The following is a 17137-nucleotide window of genomic DNA, read 5'->3' on the forward strand; positions in this document are numbered from 1 at the left end:
AGAGACTTTACAACTCTGTGGAGAAAACAAGCTAAATGTTGTGCTTGATTGACCCAGATAGCTTGCTGTAGCTGAAGACAAGGTCACAAAGTTCATCGTCATTTTAACGCAGCGGGTTGCACAATGAAATGTTGTAGTCTCCTCACGCTACACACACATATAGAACATGTATGCACATATTTAAAGGTGCTCCATACGATATCCATTAATATAGCATCAAACAACTAATGTCTATGTAAAGTTATAGAGGAGTAATGTCTACCTGAGCAGAGAATGAAGTCTTTCTCCCTCTGTGTGATGTAGTTTAAAGAGCGAAAAGACGCACTAAGGGCAGGTGGGAGTGGAGGTGGATGGGTCCAACAAACACAAGGCTTTCATCCTTCATTCATTTTATCTGTTCAAAATGTACCTTAAAGGGAGATTTGTCAAGTATTTAGTACTCTTATCAACATGGGAGTGGACAAATATGCTTGCTTATTGGAAGCCAATTAACAATGACAGAAACCCTCAGGTACTGCATTTAGCATAAAAATATGCTCAAATCATAACATGGCAAACTGCAGCCCAACAGGCAACAACAGCTGTCAGTGTGTCAGTGCGCTGACTTGACTATGACCTACCCTAAAACTGCATGTGATTATCATAAAGTGGGCATGTCTGTAAAGGGGAGACTCGTGGGTACCCATAGAACCCATTTACATTCACATATCTGGAGGTCAGAGGTCAAGGGACCCCTTTGAAAATGACCACGCCACTTTTTCCTCACCAAAATTTTGCGTAAGATTCATATGATACCAGTATCTTCACTCTAGCTTTAAAGCTGAGCCCGCTACACACTCTGAAATATAGATTGTGTTAATGCGTTAATGAAATTAGTGGCTTATTATCGCGTTAACTTTTAGTTTCATGTTTTACTTCATCATGTCCTGTGAGCCTGGAATATGTCATGACACTGTACTTTCCTCACAGAGGAGTCTTATGTAAGCAGACTAATAAAGATTCATTAATTTGGAAATAAAAAGTTGTTGTTGCTGATGCTTTCCTTTAGACTCATAAACTAGCGCAGCTTTAAAAAGCATTAAACTTGTACTGTGCTGCAAAGCTGACAACAGTGCTGACTGTTATTCAACTGACTAGAAGTCAACTGAATTTACTTGTTGGCTGTTGTCTGTATGAACAATAAACAGCCTGCTGAGCGACCTGTGGCTGCTCCTGGTTTTTAGATCACTGGTTTGGCTGCTGTTGGACTGTGGTTTCTGTCCACCTGCTGCTAATCACATTAAAGAACAGAGTCTTCATCATCTCCACACCGTCTGTCACAGCGAGACGTCAACAGTCAGACAGCTCTCTAATCGGTTGGATGAGGTGGACAGGTGGTCAGGAAACCATGACTTATCAGTTCCACTTGCAAAGCAGAGGAAAAAATGTGTCATATAGGAGCAGAGCAGCGGCAGCGTTGGACATAAACACATTGTCAGAAACCTTAATATAAACAGTTTAAATCTAGAGTAAGTAAATTACTGCCCTACCTCTGCCTGGACTGCATCCTGATATTATTTCTCTCCCTTTCACCTTTGACCTTTCTTGGCTTCACATCTGTTGATCAAAGAGGTGCTTGATCAATAACTTATTGTGTTATACCTCCTATAACATTCTTTATCAGAGCACTTCTGATGGGTTCATTAGCACACACTGATTTAAAGAACCTGATTAATGGGTTATTTATCCTGAGCTCTGATGTGTTAAACCAGTGAGTGTTGCCCAGAGTAATACCGTAACTAAGAATTCCTTTCTTTCAAAATAAAACATGTCTTGTTGATATTTGGAAAGTCACACATGGGCTGTTTTTTTCCATTTAAAGCTTCAGTACGCAGTATATTTTTGGCATCATTGGGCAAAAATTCCATAATAACCTTTCAGCATATTATAATTATTATTTCCAATAATAAATATATACATATGTTTGCTTAAAGCAGCATATTTGTCCACTCCAATGTTGATAATGATTCATATTGATTAATCTCCCTTTAAGGTACATTTTGATAAAAAATGTGCGATTCATTTGTGATTAACTATGGACATTCATGCGATTAATCGCGATTAAATATTTTGATTGATTGACAGCCTTGATGTATATATATACTTCCACCAATGAAATAACTTGGGCAATAATTAATTAATTTAAGTAATTAAAAAATATATATATATATATATATTTTTAATATTTTATATATATATAAATATATATATATATATATATATATATAAAATATATATTTAAAAAATATATATATATAAATGTATGTATATATGTATAAATATATATATATATATGTATGTATGTATGTATGTATGTACAGTATTTATGTATAAACATATATACATATACTGTTTATATATATATATTTATATATGTTATCCCGCTTCCACCAATTAAATAACTTAAAAAAATGTGCAGGGCAATAATTAATTAATTTAAGTAATTAATTTTTTTTAATATATATATATATATATATACATATATATATATATATATATATATGTATATATATATATATATTTAAAATATATATATAAATATATAATTTATAAATTATTTTTTTATTTATTATATATTTTTATAATAATTTATATATTTTTTATAATAAATAGATCCTGTGATTGAGAAATCATAAACTGTCAAAGATGAATATCTTAATTTGAAATTCCTAACCGGATGTTGTTTGTGCTCATTCAAGGCGGTTTGACGTCACAGATCCCCGGTTTAACTTTCTCCGTGCAGAGCTCCTTTAATACATCCAGAGTCCAGAGTCAGTAAGAGGTTTAAAGCTGCTCTGAGGACGAGCAGCTCCGGTCTGTGTCGGTGGATTTATACCAATAAACTCCTGTGATTTTATTCCCTGAAGAAACCCGGAGAGACGTCTCAACCTGGAGGTAAATACCTGCTCATTCTGGGGCTTTTCTGAGGTGTTTCATGTGTTGTTAGAAGGTTTCAGTGGTCTGTCTGTGGCTGCTGTCTGCTCTCTACTATACAGTACTATACTCTACCAGGCTGCTCTACCTGCTGAATAGACCTGCTGGTTTCTATTATTTGAATAACAAAAAGAAGAAAAACGGACTGGTTTAACGTTTCATTTGTTAACATAATAGCCTCAGTTTCAGTGCGCCTGACACTCCCTTTGGTTTGTTTATCATGTGGAAAGAAAAAAAACAAATTATGCACATTTTACTTCACTAATTAGACTTAAAATCTAAAGTTTCATCAGATATTTTCTGTTCAAGTAACATTAACGTTTTATTTTATTTTATGTGTAGCCTTTATTGTCTTAAGGTCATAATAATAATAATAATTGTATTTATATAGAACTTCAAAAACAAGTTACAAAGTGCTTTACAAAGACAATAAATAAATAAATAAATAAAAATAGGGTTGACAGTGAAAATGACAAGCAAGGTATGAACAGGTAGAATAATAACAGAAGAATAACCGATTAAAGCCTTTCTGGGAAAAGTACGTTTTTAAAAGAGATTAGCCTATATTTGTTTCAGCCATCACTGGAGATGATGAAATTACTTTACACAAATAAATTATATTTTGGTAACTTAAAATAAATAAATAAATAATTTAAAAAATATGTTGACATTATTATAGCATTTTCAAAAACTTTTATTCTTTAATAAATAAATAAATAAAAATAGGGTTGATACAGTAAAAAATGACAAGCAAGGTATGAAGTACTAAAACACAGTAACAATAAGTAGAATAATAGCAGAAGAATAACCGATTAAGAGAAAGCAATTCTGGAAAAAGTAAGTTTTTAAAAGAGATTAGCCTAAATTTGTTTCAGCCCTGATTACAATCTAAAGTTTCATCAAATATTTATGTTGAAGTAACATTAACGTGATGTTTTTTTTATTTTAAAAAAAAATGTTTTTATAGCCTGTATTGCCTATGAGAAGGTAATAATAATAATTATAAAAGAACTTTATTTATATAGCATTTTTCAAAAACAAGTTACAAAGTGCTTTACAGAGACAATAAAATATTTAAAGAAAGAAATAAAAAAAGGATACCAAAACACAGTAACAACAAGTAGAATAATAGCAGAAGAATAACATATTAACAGAGAAAGAAACTTTGGAAAAAAGTGCATTTTTAAAAGAGATTAGCCTAAATTTCAGCCATCACTGGAGATGATGAAATTACTTTAACTTTACACAAATAAATGATATTTTGGTAACTTAAAAAAAAAAAATGTTGACATTATTCTTTTAAACTGTCTAATGTGAATTAAATATTTTTGACAAGTTTGACAAGCATTAATTAATTGAGAAAAAGAGGAAAATTAAATTAAAAATTAAAAATTATATAAATGATGTTATATAAATTATATTATATTTATTATATAAATTAAAATTAAAATGCACATTAAAATCAAGTCAATTTAAAGAACTTTTTTTTCAGTGTTTCAGCCTATAATGGATATCTCACCCAATCAAGGTTATGATTATCTAATTTCTAAGCAGATTATGTGTTACAGAAGCAGTCAAAAAGGAAATCAGTGATGGAGGGTGGAGGGGATATTACACAATATTAAAACGCACCCAGTGACTCAGACTACCTGCAGTGCTCCAGGAATAAACTCCCTGGTGCTGCCAGAGACAGGAGGAGACAGGAGGTCACAGCAGTGGGCCGGCAGCCAGAGTCCTGCTGCTATCTGACACAGTAAATGCTCCATAGCTGCACACTTTTATTGTATTTTAGAACAGCTACACCTCCTATAGTCAAGCAACATGTTGAACAGAGGGTCAATATTGAGCATTTCATCCCAGCGTTGGTGTATATTAGCTTGATTGGAGATAGCTGAGCTGTATCTGTGACTGGATTAGACGAGAAAGAGGCAGATTTGTTCCACTTGTACCAATCAGTGAACCGGTGAGAGTCCTCATGAGGACAGGGATGATCTCAGAGGCTGCTGTTACGTAACGGAGGGAAGCAGAGGGAGTTAACTGGAGTTTATTCTTGAACTCAACATCTTGTATCTCTAATCTTCAGCAGTGGAAGACTTTTAGTTTTGTTTTTGATTAATGTTCTCTAACAGCGATGCTATCCAAAACTTAAAACTTGTAAATCACATTATTGCAACACCCTGTGAATCACATCTTCAGATGACTCAGTAGCCTCAACATGCAGGGTTTTATATAAATATGAACATAGTTTTACTGATAGTTAACAGTGTTAAGGTTCATTACCTCTCAGTCACAAGTAAAGCTGCAGCAATTAATCAATTAGTCGTCAACTATTAAATTAATCACCATCTATTTTGATAATCGATTAATTGTTTTGAGTAATTTTTACAAAAAAAAGTCAAAATTTGACGTAGCCTATTTTTTTTACACTTCTATAGTCTTAGTTATGTGAAAGAACGACACAAAAGAAAGATATTAGACACGTATTAAACATATGTGCAGATTCTAAGAGTTATAGATTTGTTGGATTAGAAGGTAACTAACTATTTTACTGTAGATTTAAAGATTAAATATTATTTGTTGCACTATGAAGACATATCATGATGATTTAAATGAATGAATCTGAAAACTTTTCACGGACCCCCGGCAGAGTGTGATGGACCCTTGGGGTGTCCCCGGACCTCACTTTGAGAATCACTGCTTTAAAGGTGCTAAATTTGAAATTCGGAGCATTTACTTTTAAGTCTCTGCACAGCTCTCAACATGGTGACAGCTGAGCCAGCGACTCGCAGCTAAAGCTGCAATGATTAATCGATTAATCGATAAGTTGTCAACTATTAAGCGCCAACTATTTAGATATTCGGTTAGACAATTTTTTTTTCACATTCTTTGATTCCAGCTTCTTAAATGTGATATTTTCTGGTTTCTTTACTTCTCTATGACAGTAAACTGAATATCTTTGAGTTGTGGACAAAACAAGACATTAGAGGACGTCATCTTGGGAGTTTTGGGAAACACTGGTCGACATTTTTCACCATTTTCTGACATTTTATAAACCAAACAACTAATCGATTAATCGACAAAATAATCAGATTAATCACCAGTGAAAATAATCGTTAGTTTGCAGCTTTATAGATACAAGATATAATATAGTGAAACCTCACTGTGGAAAACAGCTAGACTGATGTCTTGCTTTTTTTTATCAACAGTCCAAAGATATTCAGTTCCAAATGATACAAAACAAAGAGAATCTGAGACATTTGAAGCTGTTAACTGATTTTATTTTCAATACTTTTGCTTGAAAAATGAATGAAACAATTAATCATCATCAAAATAGTTGATTATTTTTCTATCAATCAAAATGGGACTCACTTTCACTTTCCCACTCCTCCTAAATCACACAGCTCATAAAAACTATTTTGATAATAGATTAATCGGTTAGAGTAAATATAAAAAAATAAAAGTCCATCAGCTTCTTAAATGTGAATATTTTCTGCTTTCTTTCCTCCTCTATGACAGTAAACTAAATATCTTGGACAAAACAAGACATTTGAGGACGTCGTCTTTGGTCATTTTTCACCATTTTCTGACATTTAACAGACCAAACAACTAATCGATTAATTGAGAAAATGATCGACAGATTAATTGACAATGAAAATAATCGTTGCAGCCCTCGTGTTGGCCCAGTCGCACAGCAGTTAGTGAAATAGTCACGAAATTTAATCTATTGATTCGTGTACATTGACACGGATTTCAAATATTTTCTGTGACGGTCAGCACAAAATCAGTTCGTATGTCATCACAGATGTTTGTTTTGTGTTCGTGTGTCCCGTCTGAAACCACAAGTCAAAGTAGATTTATTTGTCACGTAACTTCCGTATTTAAGTTAAAGGACCTCTGGAGTTATCTTAACCTAAATCGTGATCTTTTCCTAAAGCTACTGTAACTTTAAAAAAAAGACTGGATCAGAAATTGACAGGTGCGTCACGTGTTGCTGCACATTCGTAGGAAAATGCACGAAAAATATGTTGTTGTAATCGTTCAAGGCGTTTTTGTCATGAGGAATCGCCTCGCTTCCCAGCATTGGACGCTTGATGAGCTGCCACGAGACACAAGGCCCCTGATTGGATGAACGTTCTCCCTTTGTGGGCTGCTGCTCTCAGCTTTCAAACCGGAACCAACATGGCGGCTTGTTTAGAAACTTTCTTCTCTTATATTATGAGAATAATTCAACGAAATGTGTTTCTGAAAACACTTGAGGCGAGAAATAAGCCATGCAGTCGATGAATCTGTCTTTATTCTGGATCGACAGTCGCATCAGACGCCCGTGATTTGCATAAAGTAGCCTAGACTTTAACTTTATGCAAATGAGGAGCAGGCGACGTGATGATTCGTTTCTCAAATCACGCCGCCACGCTACCAGAATGCATCGCACAGCTGCTTACATAGACAATGAATGGGAAGCGTGGAAAGGACGGAGGCTGTGGACACGTACCATTAGTCGTGCTGAGCATCACAAAGAAAAAGGGAAATTTGTGTCTATGTACATGAATTAAATAGATTACATTTCGTGACTATTTCATACTATTTTTGCCTTTATACACACAAGATGTAATGCAGTGAAACGTCACTGTGGAAAACAACTAGAACAGATCAGAAATCAGCTTTAATTTTGATGCTAAAAACAAACGGATTAGCAGACAAGCAAAAGGCTTTTTGTCAACAATCTCCTGCTGTGCAGCAATTACACACGAGGCAAAGACTGCGGAGGATAAAAGCAATGAGAGGAGCGTCGTATGTGTTTGTCCTAGAAGATGAAAGGCTGTTCACTGGTTCTCTGTCCTGCTGTAGAGGACACATGTACTGACTGTCTGTATGTTGAGGCAGCAAATGGAGCCTGAGAGCAGAAACAGATGTCAGATCAGCCTCCTCAGTGGCTGATTGCATCATCAGCAGCAACGTCAACAGAAAGAAATGGTGAAAGAAACACCAACTAACTGTTTCATTTTGTTGACGTATTAGAGTCAAAGGTTTTTACAGAGGGATATCTCTTTGTTTCACTCCAAAATCAGAAAATACTGTCAACATCCATTAAAAGAAAATCAATTTTCAACATGTTTTTAGGAATAAAATGTTGTATAAATCAGGCTATCAATGATATGTGAACAAACTCTTTTTAAAAAACCTTTAGAATATAGACAGGAATGAAACTGGAAAGTTTGGTGGATGTAAGAGCTGCTGAAGTGGAGATTTCTGGCTCAGAGTCTGAGAAAAAAACTGAGAAAACGGTCTTTAAAGAGCTTAAAATTAACTACATTTTACAGGTGAATAGAGAAAAAAAAATAACTACTAGATATCACCATGAAACTTCCCCGTTTGATTACTTACATTAAGACAATTAATTTTTGTATTACACGTTTTCTGAAATTTTTCATTTAAATATGCAAATGAGGCATTATCTCATGTTAATTTATGGTGAATTTAGGAGAAATCTACAGACTCAAATAGACAAAGTAGTAAAATAAATAAATAAAATGAGTATTTTGGATGTTTTCTTTCCACTAGACTGAAAGACGACGTGTTATGGAGGCAAAATAGCCAAAAATGTCAAAATTGACCTGCCTGTAGTGTCTCCCCTTAAACTAAAGAAGCAATATGTTTTTATCCTCTCTTCTTTAAAGGGCAGTTTGATGGCTCAGACTTGGTTTTAGGGTTTAGGTTAATGTTGAGGGTGGGGCTAAAGGGAATATAGTACAGATTAACATGAGTGTGTTTGGGATCGACAGACAGATTAGACCTTAATGTCTGAACTGGAGGACAAACAAACATGCTGGGAATCTTCTCTTGGGGCTGTATGAACACAAATGGTGTGTTGTGGGATGACTGCAGCTGTAGATACATGGAGAGCATCAGTAGTTAAACTGAAGTTTTTACTATTGTGTCACAAGACACCATAAATTCATAATACCCACACTGCTACGTATGCATTTTGACATACTACATAGGCTAACTTTAGTTTAGACATTCATTGTCTACAGCAGAATTTATACTGTCAAAAACATGTCCTGAAGAAATCAGCATAAATACAAATGAAATACTGCATTTTGCTACTTTCTTCTAGGCTTTTGAGGCAAAGTAAGCAGATTTAAACACATTAAAATTAAACAAGCGTTCCAATTGTTCATCATAGTTTGTATTAAGGCTGCAACTAACAATCATTTTCATTATTATTTAATCTCCTGGTTATTTTTTCAATTGGTTGATTACATTAAAGAGCTTTGAGTGGTGAAGACTAGAAAAGCGCTATATAAATGCAAGTCCATTTACCATTTACCATTTGATTAATGACTTTGTCTATGAAACTTCCCAGAGCTATAAAGGTGACGTCTTCAAATGCCTTTTTTTTTTAATTAAAAGTCCCAAAATAATAAGTTTAAAATGATATAAAACAAAAAAAAGCAGAAAATCTGAGACATTTTAGAAGCTGATACTTCTGATATTAATTATTTTTTCAAAAAAAGTGACTGAAGCGATTAATCAGTCATCGAAATAGTTGATTATATTTATTAGTCAATCAAAATGTGACTCACTTTCCACTTCCCACTTGAATCACACAGCTCATACAATCTGTTTTCTTTGGAATATTTTTTTATCTGCCGACATAAATGATCTTTGGCTTCTCAATAAGCGAGATTTAACATCTGAACTTTTATTTAATACTGTTTACATACTGTATGTGTCCTTAATAAGTTCATAGTAGTAGGAAGAAGAAGAGGGATGAAGGTATGTGGTTTGACGCCCGACAGACTTCAACAGATTTATGGCTCAGTCTTCCTCATTTGGATGAAGTGTTCCTTTAAAGGAGCAGCTGAAGTGCAGCTCGCCCACATCCCATCATCCCTCTGAGTCAGACACATTAAATCCACCTCAGGGACACATCTTCAAAATACAACAGAAACTGTCACTTCACCAGTTCACCAGTTCAGCAGCCGCCTCGCTCCACCCGTCTGAACCGGTTCTGACCGGTCCAGTTCTTCACTGGTGTTATTTTTATATGCGTATTTGAATCGTTGTGGTCACTCTTATTGTTGTCTGGTTGTTTTACGGTGCACGTCCTCCCTTCATTAGTTTGAGGCTGTTGTTTGATTCACTTGTTCCACTTCTTTGCTTTGATTTGTGCTGCATGAATATTGATTTTCTTTGTGTTAAAATGACTCTCAGAGGCTAAAATTAGACTCTCATCTCTAAAATATCTGTGGTTCAGATGAAGAGACTCTTGTTTTCTTCCTCTGTTGTGGTTGATGGATGTTTTTGGATTGTGGTGTCGGAGAGAGAGACGAGTGGAAGGACACAGTATGAATACAAATGTTCACATTTAAAAAGTTAAAGGACTAATAACCTGCCCTCAGATACAGTTTTTATTCCAGAGATGCAACTTCATCTGGATCAGTATCCACGTTGATCCTTTACATAAACCCAACCATCTCTAATCTTCACCAAAACCTAAACATGTTCTACTTATTACCTGAACTTAACCATGTAAAGGTTAATACCCAAACATGTGCATTTCAATCTTACGCCCAGTAGGGGAAAGTCACATTTCTCACATTTCAAGTACTTGTACTCCTAGTACTACATTTATCTGACTGTAATAGTTACTGGTTACTTTGCAGATTTAGATTTTGCATCTTAAAGATATGATCAGTTCTCGGGCTGCCCCCTTTTAGTCGATTATAATCGACTAATTGGTCGTTTTGGTCTTAGTCGGCTAAGATTTCTGTCGTCAATTAGTCATTATTTCTGCTTTTTATGCCTCTGTGTGTCGGTCCGTCCTTCCGTCCGTCTGTCCGTCCATCTGTCCGTCCGTCCGATTCATTCTTGTGAACGCGATATCTCAGAGACACCTGGAGGGAATTTCTTCAAATTTGGCACAAACTTTCCACTTGGTCAAAGGTCAAAGGTCACTGTGACCTCACAAAACATGTTTTTGGCCATAACTCAAGAATTCATATGCTAATTATGATAATTTCACACACACATGTCAAAAGGCCCTGACACATACCCGGCCAACAGTCAGCCGTTGGACAGTTTGGGTGAGCGTCTGTCAGTCTAGTTTTTATGGTGTATCTCGCACCGTCGGCTCTAGTCTGCCCGTGTTGAAGGTTTTTCGGTGTTGCGTTATCGACGGAGCTCGTCGGTGAGAGAAATCACTCTGATTGGCTGTTCAGCTTCAGTGAATCAGTGCACGAGAATTTAACTTTTAGATTGTTTCTTTAAAGTAATTCATTGAGTACTTTCATGCAGTCATTGCTGCCGTGAAAAAACAACAAGATGATTATAGTTTTTCTTTTTATGGAAACAGTTTTGTTTTTGTCCGTGCAAATTAGACTAATACTCAATTAGTCCCACGTCCAACAAAAGGCTTTGCAGCATGAACAACTGGTCTGTTATTCCAGCTTGTGTGTCCTGGAGTCACTTTTTAGCCACATTTGAAAGACAACCTGATGGCTGGCGGTGAACACGTGTGTCTCCAGGGCGGCTGACGTCATTCAGGGGATGAACTTGTGTTGAGCTCTGTATGCTGCAGAGGAAAAAGACTCCACCTTAAACATGAAATATATCTCTGAGTCGCTGACAGTTTGTGTTGTGTTTGCTTTCCAAAGAGCTTCCAGGGAAGTATATCAACTATCAAATATCAACTTTAACTGGTGAGAGTTCGTCCCAGTAAACAATCACTTTACTGGAACAGGTTTTCAGATCATCTCATATGTCTGTGATCATTTTCAAATCTTACTGATCTCAGACTCCATTCTCTTGTACTTTATAAAATATAGTAATTCAATTAAATTGCCTTTTTCTGTACTACCAGTGGCAGAAAGTACCTACTTGAGTATTCCCATTTTCTATGCTACTTTATACTTTTTTTTTTGATAACTTAATACTTTTATCTTTTTGACAAATATATGATACCTCCTGGTGAGGCTGTGCGTGTGTTATTTATTTATATATCTCATATATTTCTTTCCAAAGCCCAAGATGACGTCCTCAAATGTCTTGTTTTGTCCACAACTCAAAGATATTCAGTTTACTGCCACAGAGGAGTAAAGAAACCAGAAAATATTCACATTAAGAGGCTGGAATCAGAGAATTTAGACTTTTAATTAAATAATTAATTTAATATGTATTAATTTAATTAATTAATTAATTAATTAATCAATTTAATAAATAAATACATTTAATTAATAATTAAAAATATTCAAACTCATTTGAGTTTAATATATACTGTATATATGTATCCAATTTAATTTCAATTCAGATTAATAAAACAAATATAATCAACAAATTATTTATGACTTAATATTATAGGATAAAATAAGATAAGATAAGATAAGGGGGAAACTCACAAGCTAGCAGCATATAAAGTAATTAAAAGTAGCTCCACCTTTACCAGCTGCAGCATGAAAGTGATGAACACGTTAATGCATCAATAATTATAATCCAGTATTATAGTAAATGGGCCATTCTGCATAACGAGTACTTTAACTGTCGTACTTTAAGAATGTTTTGATGCTGATACTTTTGTTCTTTTACAAAGTAAGAGTTTAAATGCAGGACTTTTACTTGTAACAGAGTATTTCTACACCGTGGTACTGCTAATTTTACTTAAGAAGGTAAAAGATCTGAGTACTTCCTCCACCGCTGTACTTTCACCACACAGGTTTATCGGTATCCCAGCAAATTGGGGAAACTCTCATGAGACGGTGAAGGTTAATCATTGATCTTGAATAGTTAAGGTCAGGGTAGGTCGTCAGGCAGCGAGTCTTGCGAGAGTTTTTGCAGATCTCAGATCAGATTTCGTAATTTACGAGGCGACCTACTAGACACGACTGGGTTTATCTGTGTGAAGTTTTCTCAGTAACCTGAATGTGAATCATTTCAGATGTGATGATGACGAGATGGAGAATATTTCGGCTGGCTGAGAAAGAGTTGTCGAAGTTGTTAACTTATTATTATTATTATTATTATTTTAGATAAAACAGACTCTCAGAGACAAACAGGACAGATCTCCTGTATGTCATAGTTTTACGGTTTGAGGATCTACGCTGTTATTTACTCAGCAGTCCACACATTCCTCAGGCGGTCAGCAGATAAACTTCATTACACACTGATTTTTAAAGCTCTGTGTGTCTTATTTTAAACAATGGGGAGCATACATTCATCAAGGAAACTTTGATCTGCACACATTCAGACATGATTACAGCTACAAGATCTGAAAGTTATATAAGAATAAAACAACTGTATTCATTCACGTTTTTGTAGTCCAAGTTGCTTTATATGAACTTTATACTTGATTTATGAAGTTTATTATTAGGGATGCACCGATCGTGAAATTCTGGGCCGATACCGATGTTTAAAATAACCATTTGGCCGTTAGACGATGTTTTTTTTTATTATTATTTATTCCCTTTTTTTTGTGCCACGGAAACAAAGACCTCTTTATCGTAAAGAAATAACTGAGCTGTTTCACACTGTCTTTGAATGAGCACAAATTCAGTCATACAAATGTATGAAAACAACCTTTAATAATATAACCTTCTTTCACATGAAAGTATTATTTTTTTAAAAATTTATATTAATCAACACAACATTTAGCCGGCGCAAAATTAATGCAACACAACAGATAAGCATCGGCCACCGCCTGCGGCACCCAACAAGGTTAAATATCGGCCGATATCGATGTTCAGCCGATAAATCGGTGCATCTCTATTTATTATAAACGTTTTCCTCAGACTACAGAAAGAAAGAAGTCGAGCGCTCTTTCTGTGAAGGCATCGCATTCTTCAAATAGCGTGACAAAACCTCTGAACTCTGAAGATAAAACAGTTCTTTATGTTTAAAGGGTTAAAAAGCAAAGGAATATTTGGGACTGTGATGGGATCAGCAGATCACAGAGGCCCTCGGGGCGAGACCTGACCTATAATTCACAGTGTTTGTCTCAGGAAAGAGACTTTAAAGATGTTTCACTGATAACAGGCGAGTTGTTGCAGAAGCCAAAAAGCTTTTTAAAACCAACAATTTCCAGTTTCCACTAACTGAGCGGAGGGGTCCGTTGGGAATGCGTGACCAATTCTCTGCGCTGATTCATGGACTGACTCGCTGTAAGAGCTCAAGTCACACATTTTCACACAGTTTGGGGGCAGTCAGGCCGCCGTTAGCAAACACTCGGGAGTGTTTTCCATCATATGTCCTCATTCCTCTCGCTCTCCCCCGGCTCCTGCCTCCTCCCTTCCCCTTCTGCCCCATCCATCTCCCCTTTCCTCCCTCTCTCTTCATCTCTTTCTGACGTCTTCTTCTCTCTTGTTTCTCCTCACAGATCTGCAGCGTTTTGATGTCACATTCCTGGAGTTTCTGACGAACGACAGCCGACAGCGGGATCAAATCCTTCATCCCTTTTATCTGAGGAGGGATAAAGAAGTGAAGAGGAGCTGGTGTTTGCTGGGATATGGCTTTTCTGTGTTTGAGAGAAAGACACAGGGAGCTGATCTGAGGTCAAGACCTTCCTCCTCCTCCTCCTCCTCTTCTCCCCCCATCCCGTAGTCACATGACAGCGTGAGGCACAACCCCCGGGGTTGCTATCGCTACGCTGACCGACCTAAATATTTGTATACTCACTTGGAGAAGCAACACAGACTGAAGGGAGAGAGCTTCTTATCAAGTGAGTTTGCTTTGTGAGCTGTTGGAGCTTCATATCCTGAGAAACTGACTGCTACTCAAACACATCAAGGTGTTAAACGCTGAGAGAGTTTTCTCTGAATCGCCTCACCTGTCAGAAGCAAAATGCCGGCCAAGACGCCAATGTACTTAAAAACGACGACTCCCAAGAAGGGGAAGAGACTGCGTCTTCGTGACGTCCTCTCAGGGGACATGATCAGCCCCCCGCTGGGCGACGTGCGCCACAGCGCCCACGTGGGGCCCGAAGGGGAGGGCGACATGTTTGGAGACGTGGGCTTCCTGCAGGGTAAGATCGGCATGCTGCCGGCGCTAACTCGGATGCAGGACGGACGCTCGCACAGTGTGGAGAGACGGCTGGACGACGGACAGGACTCACACAGCTACGCCTACAACGGGTACCACTACCAGCACTCCTCCAAGGGCCTGCTGAAGACCACCATCTCCATGCCCGTGTTCATCGCCCACGAACAGGCTCCGCCCAAACCGCCACGCCTCCACCTGGACGACCCCTCTCCTTCGTCTCTGCCCTCCCAGCAAAACCACTTCCACCACCATCAGCAGCCGTCGGACTCCGGCCACAAACAGGCCAACGGTCACACGGAGCACCACGGCCAGTTCTTTGAGAACGGCGTGGTGGGTCGCTTGGCGTCAGAGCCGTGCCGTGACATCTCGCTCTCCCCCGCCATCCGCAGGCTCGTCCCCTCCTCTGGCTCCTTCTCAGAGGTCTCCTCTGAGGACTCCATGTCGGAGACCTGCGGGCCCCTGGACGTCCGCCGGGGCCTCAGCCTGGACTCTGACGCCGGCCTGAGCAACGAGGACCTGAGGAGTGACCGCAGCGAGTCGCCCTGCACCGTCTACCATCCGGCCGGCCTCACCGTCTCATCCGGCGTGTCGCGGTCGGACTCTATGGCGGGGTTAGACCTGGATCTGGGCCCTTCTATCATGGAGGACGTCCTGAGCATCATGGACCGCTACAAGACTGAGGACAACCGCTGTGAGCTGTGAAGAAACTTTAATGTGATGTACAGATATTTTTTTATACATAAATCCTTAAAGACTTTTACTAAAGAAGGACAAAGGACGGAGGGATGGAGAGACGGAGGGAGGAGAAAATATCTTTCTCAAGAAGAGGTTAAAGGTCAAGGAAAGTTTTAAGAAGCAGGTGGACATTGTTGTTACGTGTTGGGACGTTGCTGTCCAACCCGTTCTCTGTGACAACAGCCGAGGCAACAGGCTGGTCCTTAGGAGCCTTTATCAGAAACAAACACTTAAACTCATGCTGTTATCACAAACACTTTGCTTTGGATGAAATACGAGCCACATTGTCTCTTAATCTGACTTATGCTGAGACTTTTCTGCTCGTTAATGGGTAACAAATCTTAGTCAGATATGAATGTGTGGAGACGGACTCGGGGGAGCAGCAGGACTCACTTTTCCACCGTGGAAACCATCGCTACTAATAAATAATGATGTTCAAATTACACCTTCTCAGTCCTGTTAAACTGAACTGCAAATAGTTTTATGCTGAAGGTCATATTAATTCATCTTGGCTGCCTGAAATGTTGCAGAAGACTGAATATTAATATATTTACTGTACTGCTTCAATGCCAGATGAAATGTGAATAACTTCTGATTTTACTCTCCTGTAAAAGATGTAATAGTTACATATGAGAACAACAGCAACAACATTTCAGTATATTTTGTTCAGAGGTGAAACTGAAGAATCATATTCTTGTAGTTTAACTAATAAAATACTTTATAAGTGTAAGAAAAGTGCAGCTTTCTAGATCATTTTCAAATATTGGTCTTTTTAAAAACACTCTTCTTCTTCTTCTTCCTCCATGTTGTCGGCCTCTCTAACATTCACTGTCTGCATGATCACAGCAGCCTATTATTCACATGTCATTTATGCTGTATATCACTGTAAATGTAAAAATAAAAAACGTTCCTATAAAGAAAACTGAGCATTCACGGACAATTATTCACACAAACATCTGTTCTTTTTAGTGTGTTAGTGTGGTTTTAAAATGTATGCATGGGTGCATGTGTGTATGAATAAATGTATAGTTTTTAGTTTATATGATTTACAATCATGTATACTTTTCCATTTTTTTATTAATGTAAATTCTGCTTTGATTCAGTTGTTAACTGTGAGCATGAATACAACTGAACTCTTGAAGTAGGGAATCTAATAACATCATGTACATTAGTCGACATTAATACGGATTATCGGCATGATTATCTGTATTTTTTCCACCAAAGAATGTGGTTTTGTAAATAAACTAATAGACTAATAAAGGAATATCTTATCTTATCTCTCTTATCTTATTATTATTATTATTGTTGTTATTATTATTATTATTATTATATTATTATTATTAGTAGTAGTAGTATTAGTAGTAGTATTTATTATTATTTTTATAAAGTATTTCAC

The 17137-nt window shown here is 37.0% G+C and overlaps 1 protein-coding gene across 1 annotated transcript; it reads left to right on the forward strand.

Annotated features, from left to right (window-relative positions):
* Positions 1-2762: 2762 nt before the first annotated feature.
* Positions 2763-16663, forward strand: zgc:154093 (uncharacterized protein LOC777623 homolog). The gene is made up of 2 exons (XM_037776192.1): positions 2763-2934; positions 14345-16663. The coding sequence occupies exon 2, from the start codon at positions 14809-14811 to the stop codon at positions 15706-15708; it is 900 nt and encodes a 299-aa protein (XP_037632120.1). The 5' UTR covers positions 2763-2934; positions 14345-14808; the 3' UTR covers positions 15709-16663.
* Positions 16664-17137: the final 474 nt, after the last annotated feature.

This window comes from Sebastes umbrosus, chromosome 7, assembly GCF_015220745.1.
Source record: "Sebastes umbrosus isolate fSebUmb1 chromosome 7, fSebUmb1.pri, whole genome shotgun sequence".
NCBI lineage: Eukaryota > Metazoa > Chordata > Actinopteri > Perciformes > Sebastidae > Sebastes > Sebastes umbrosus.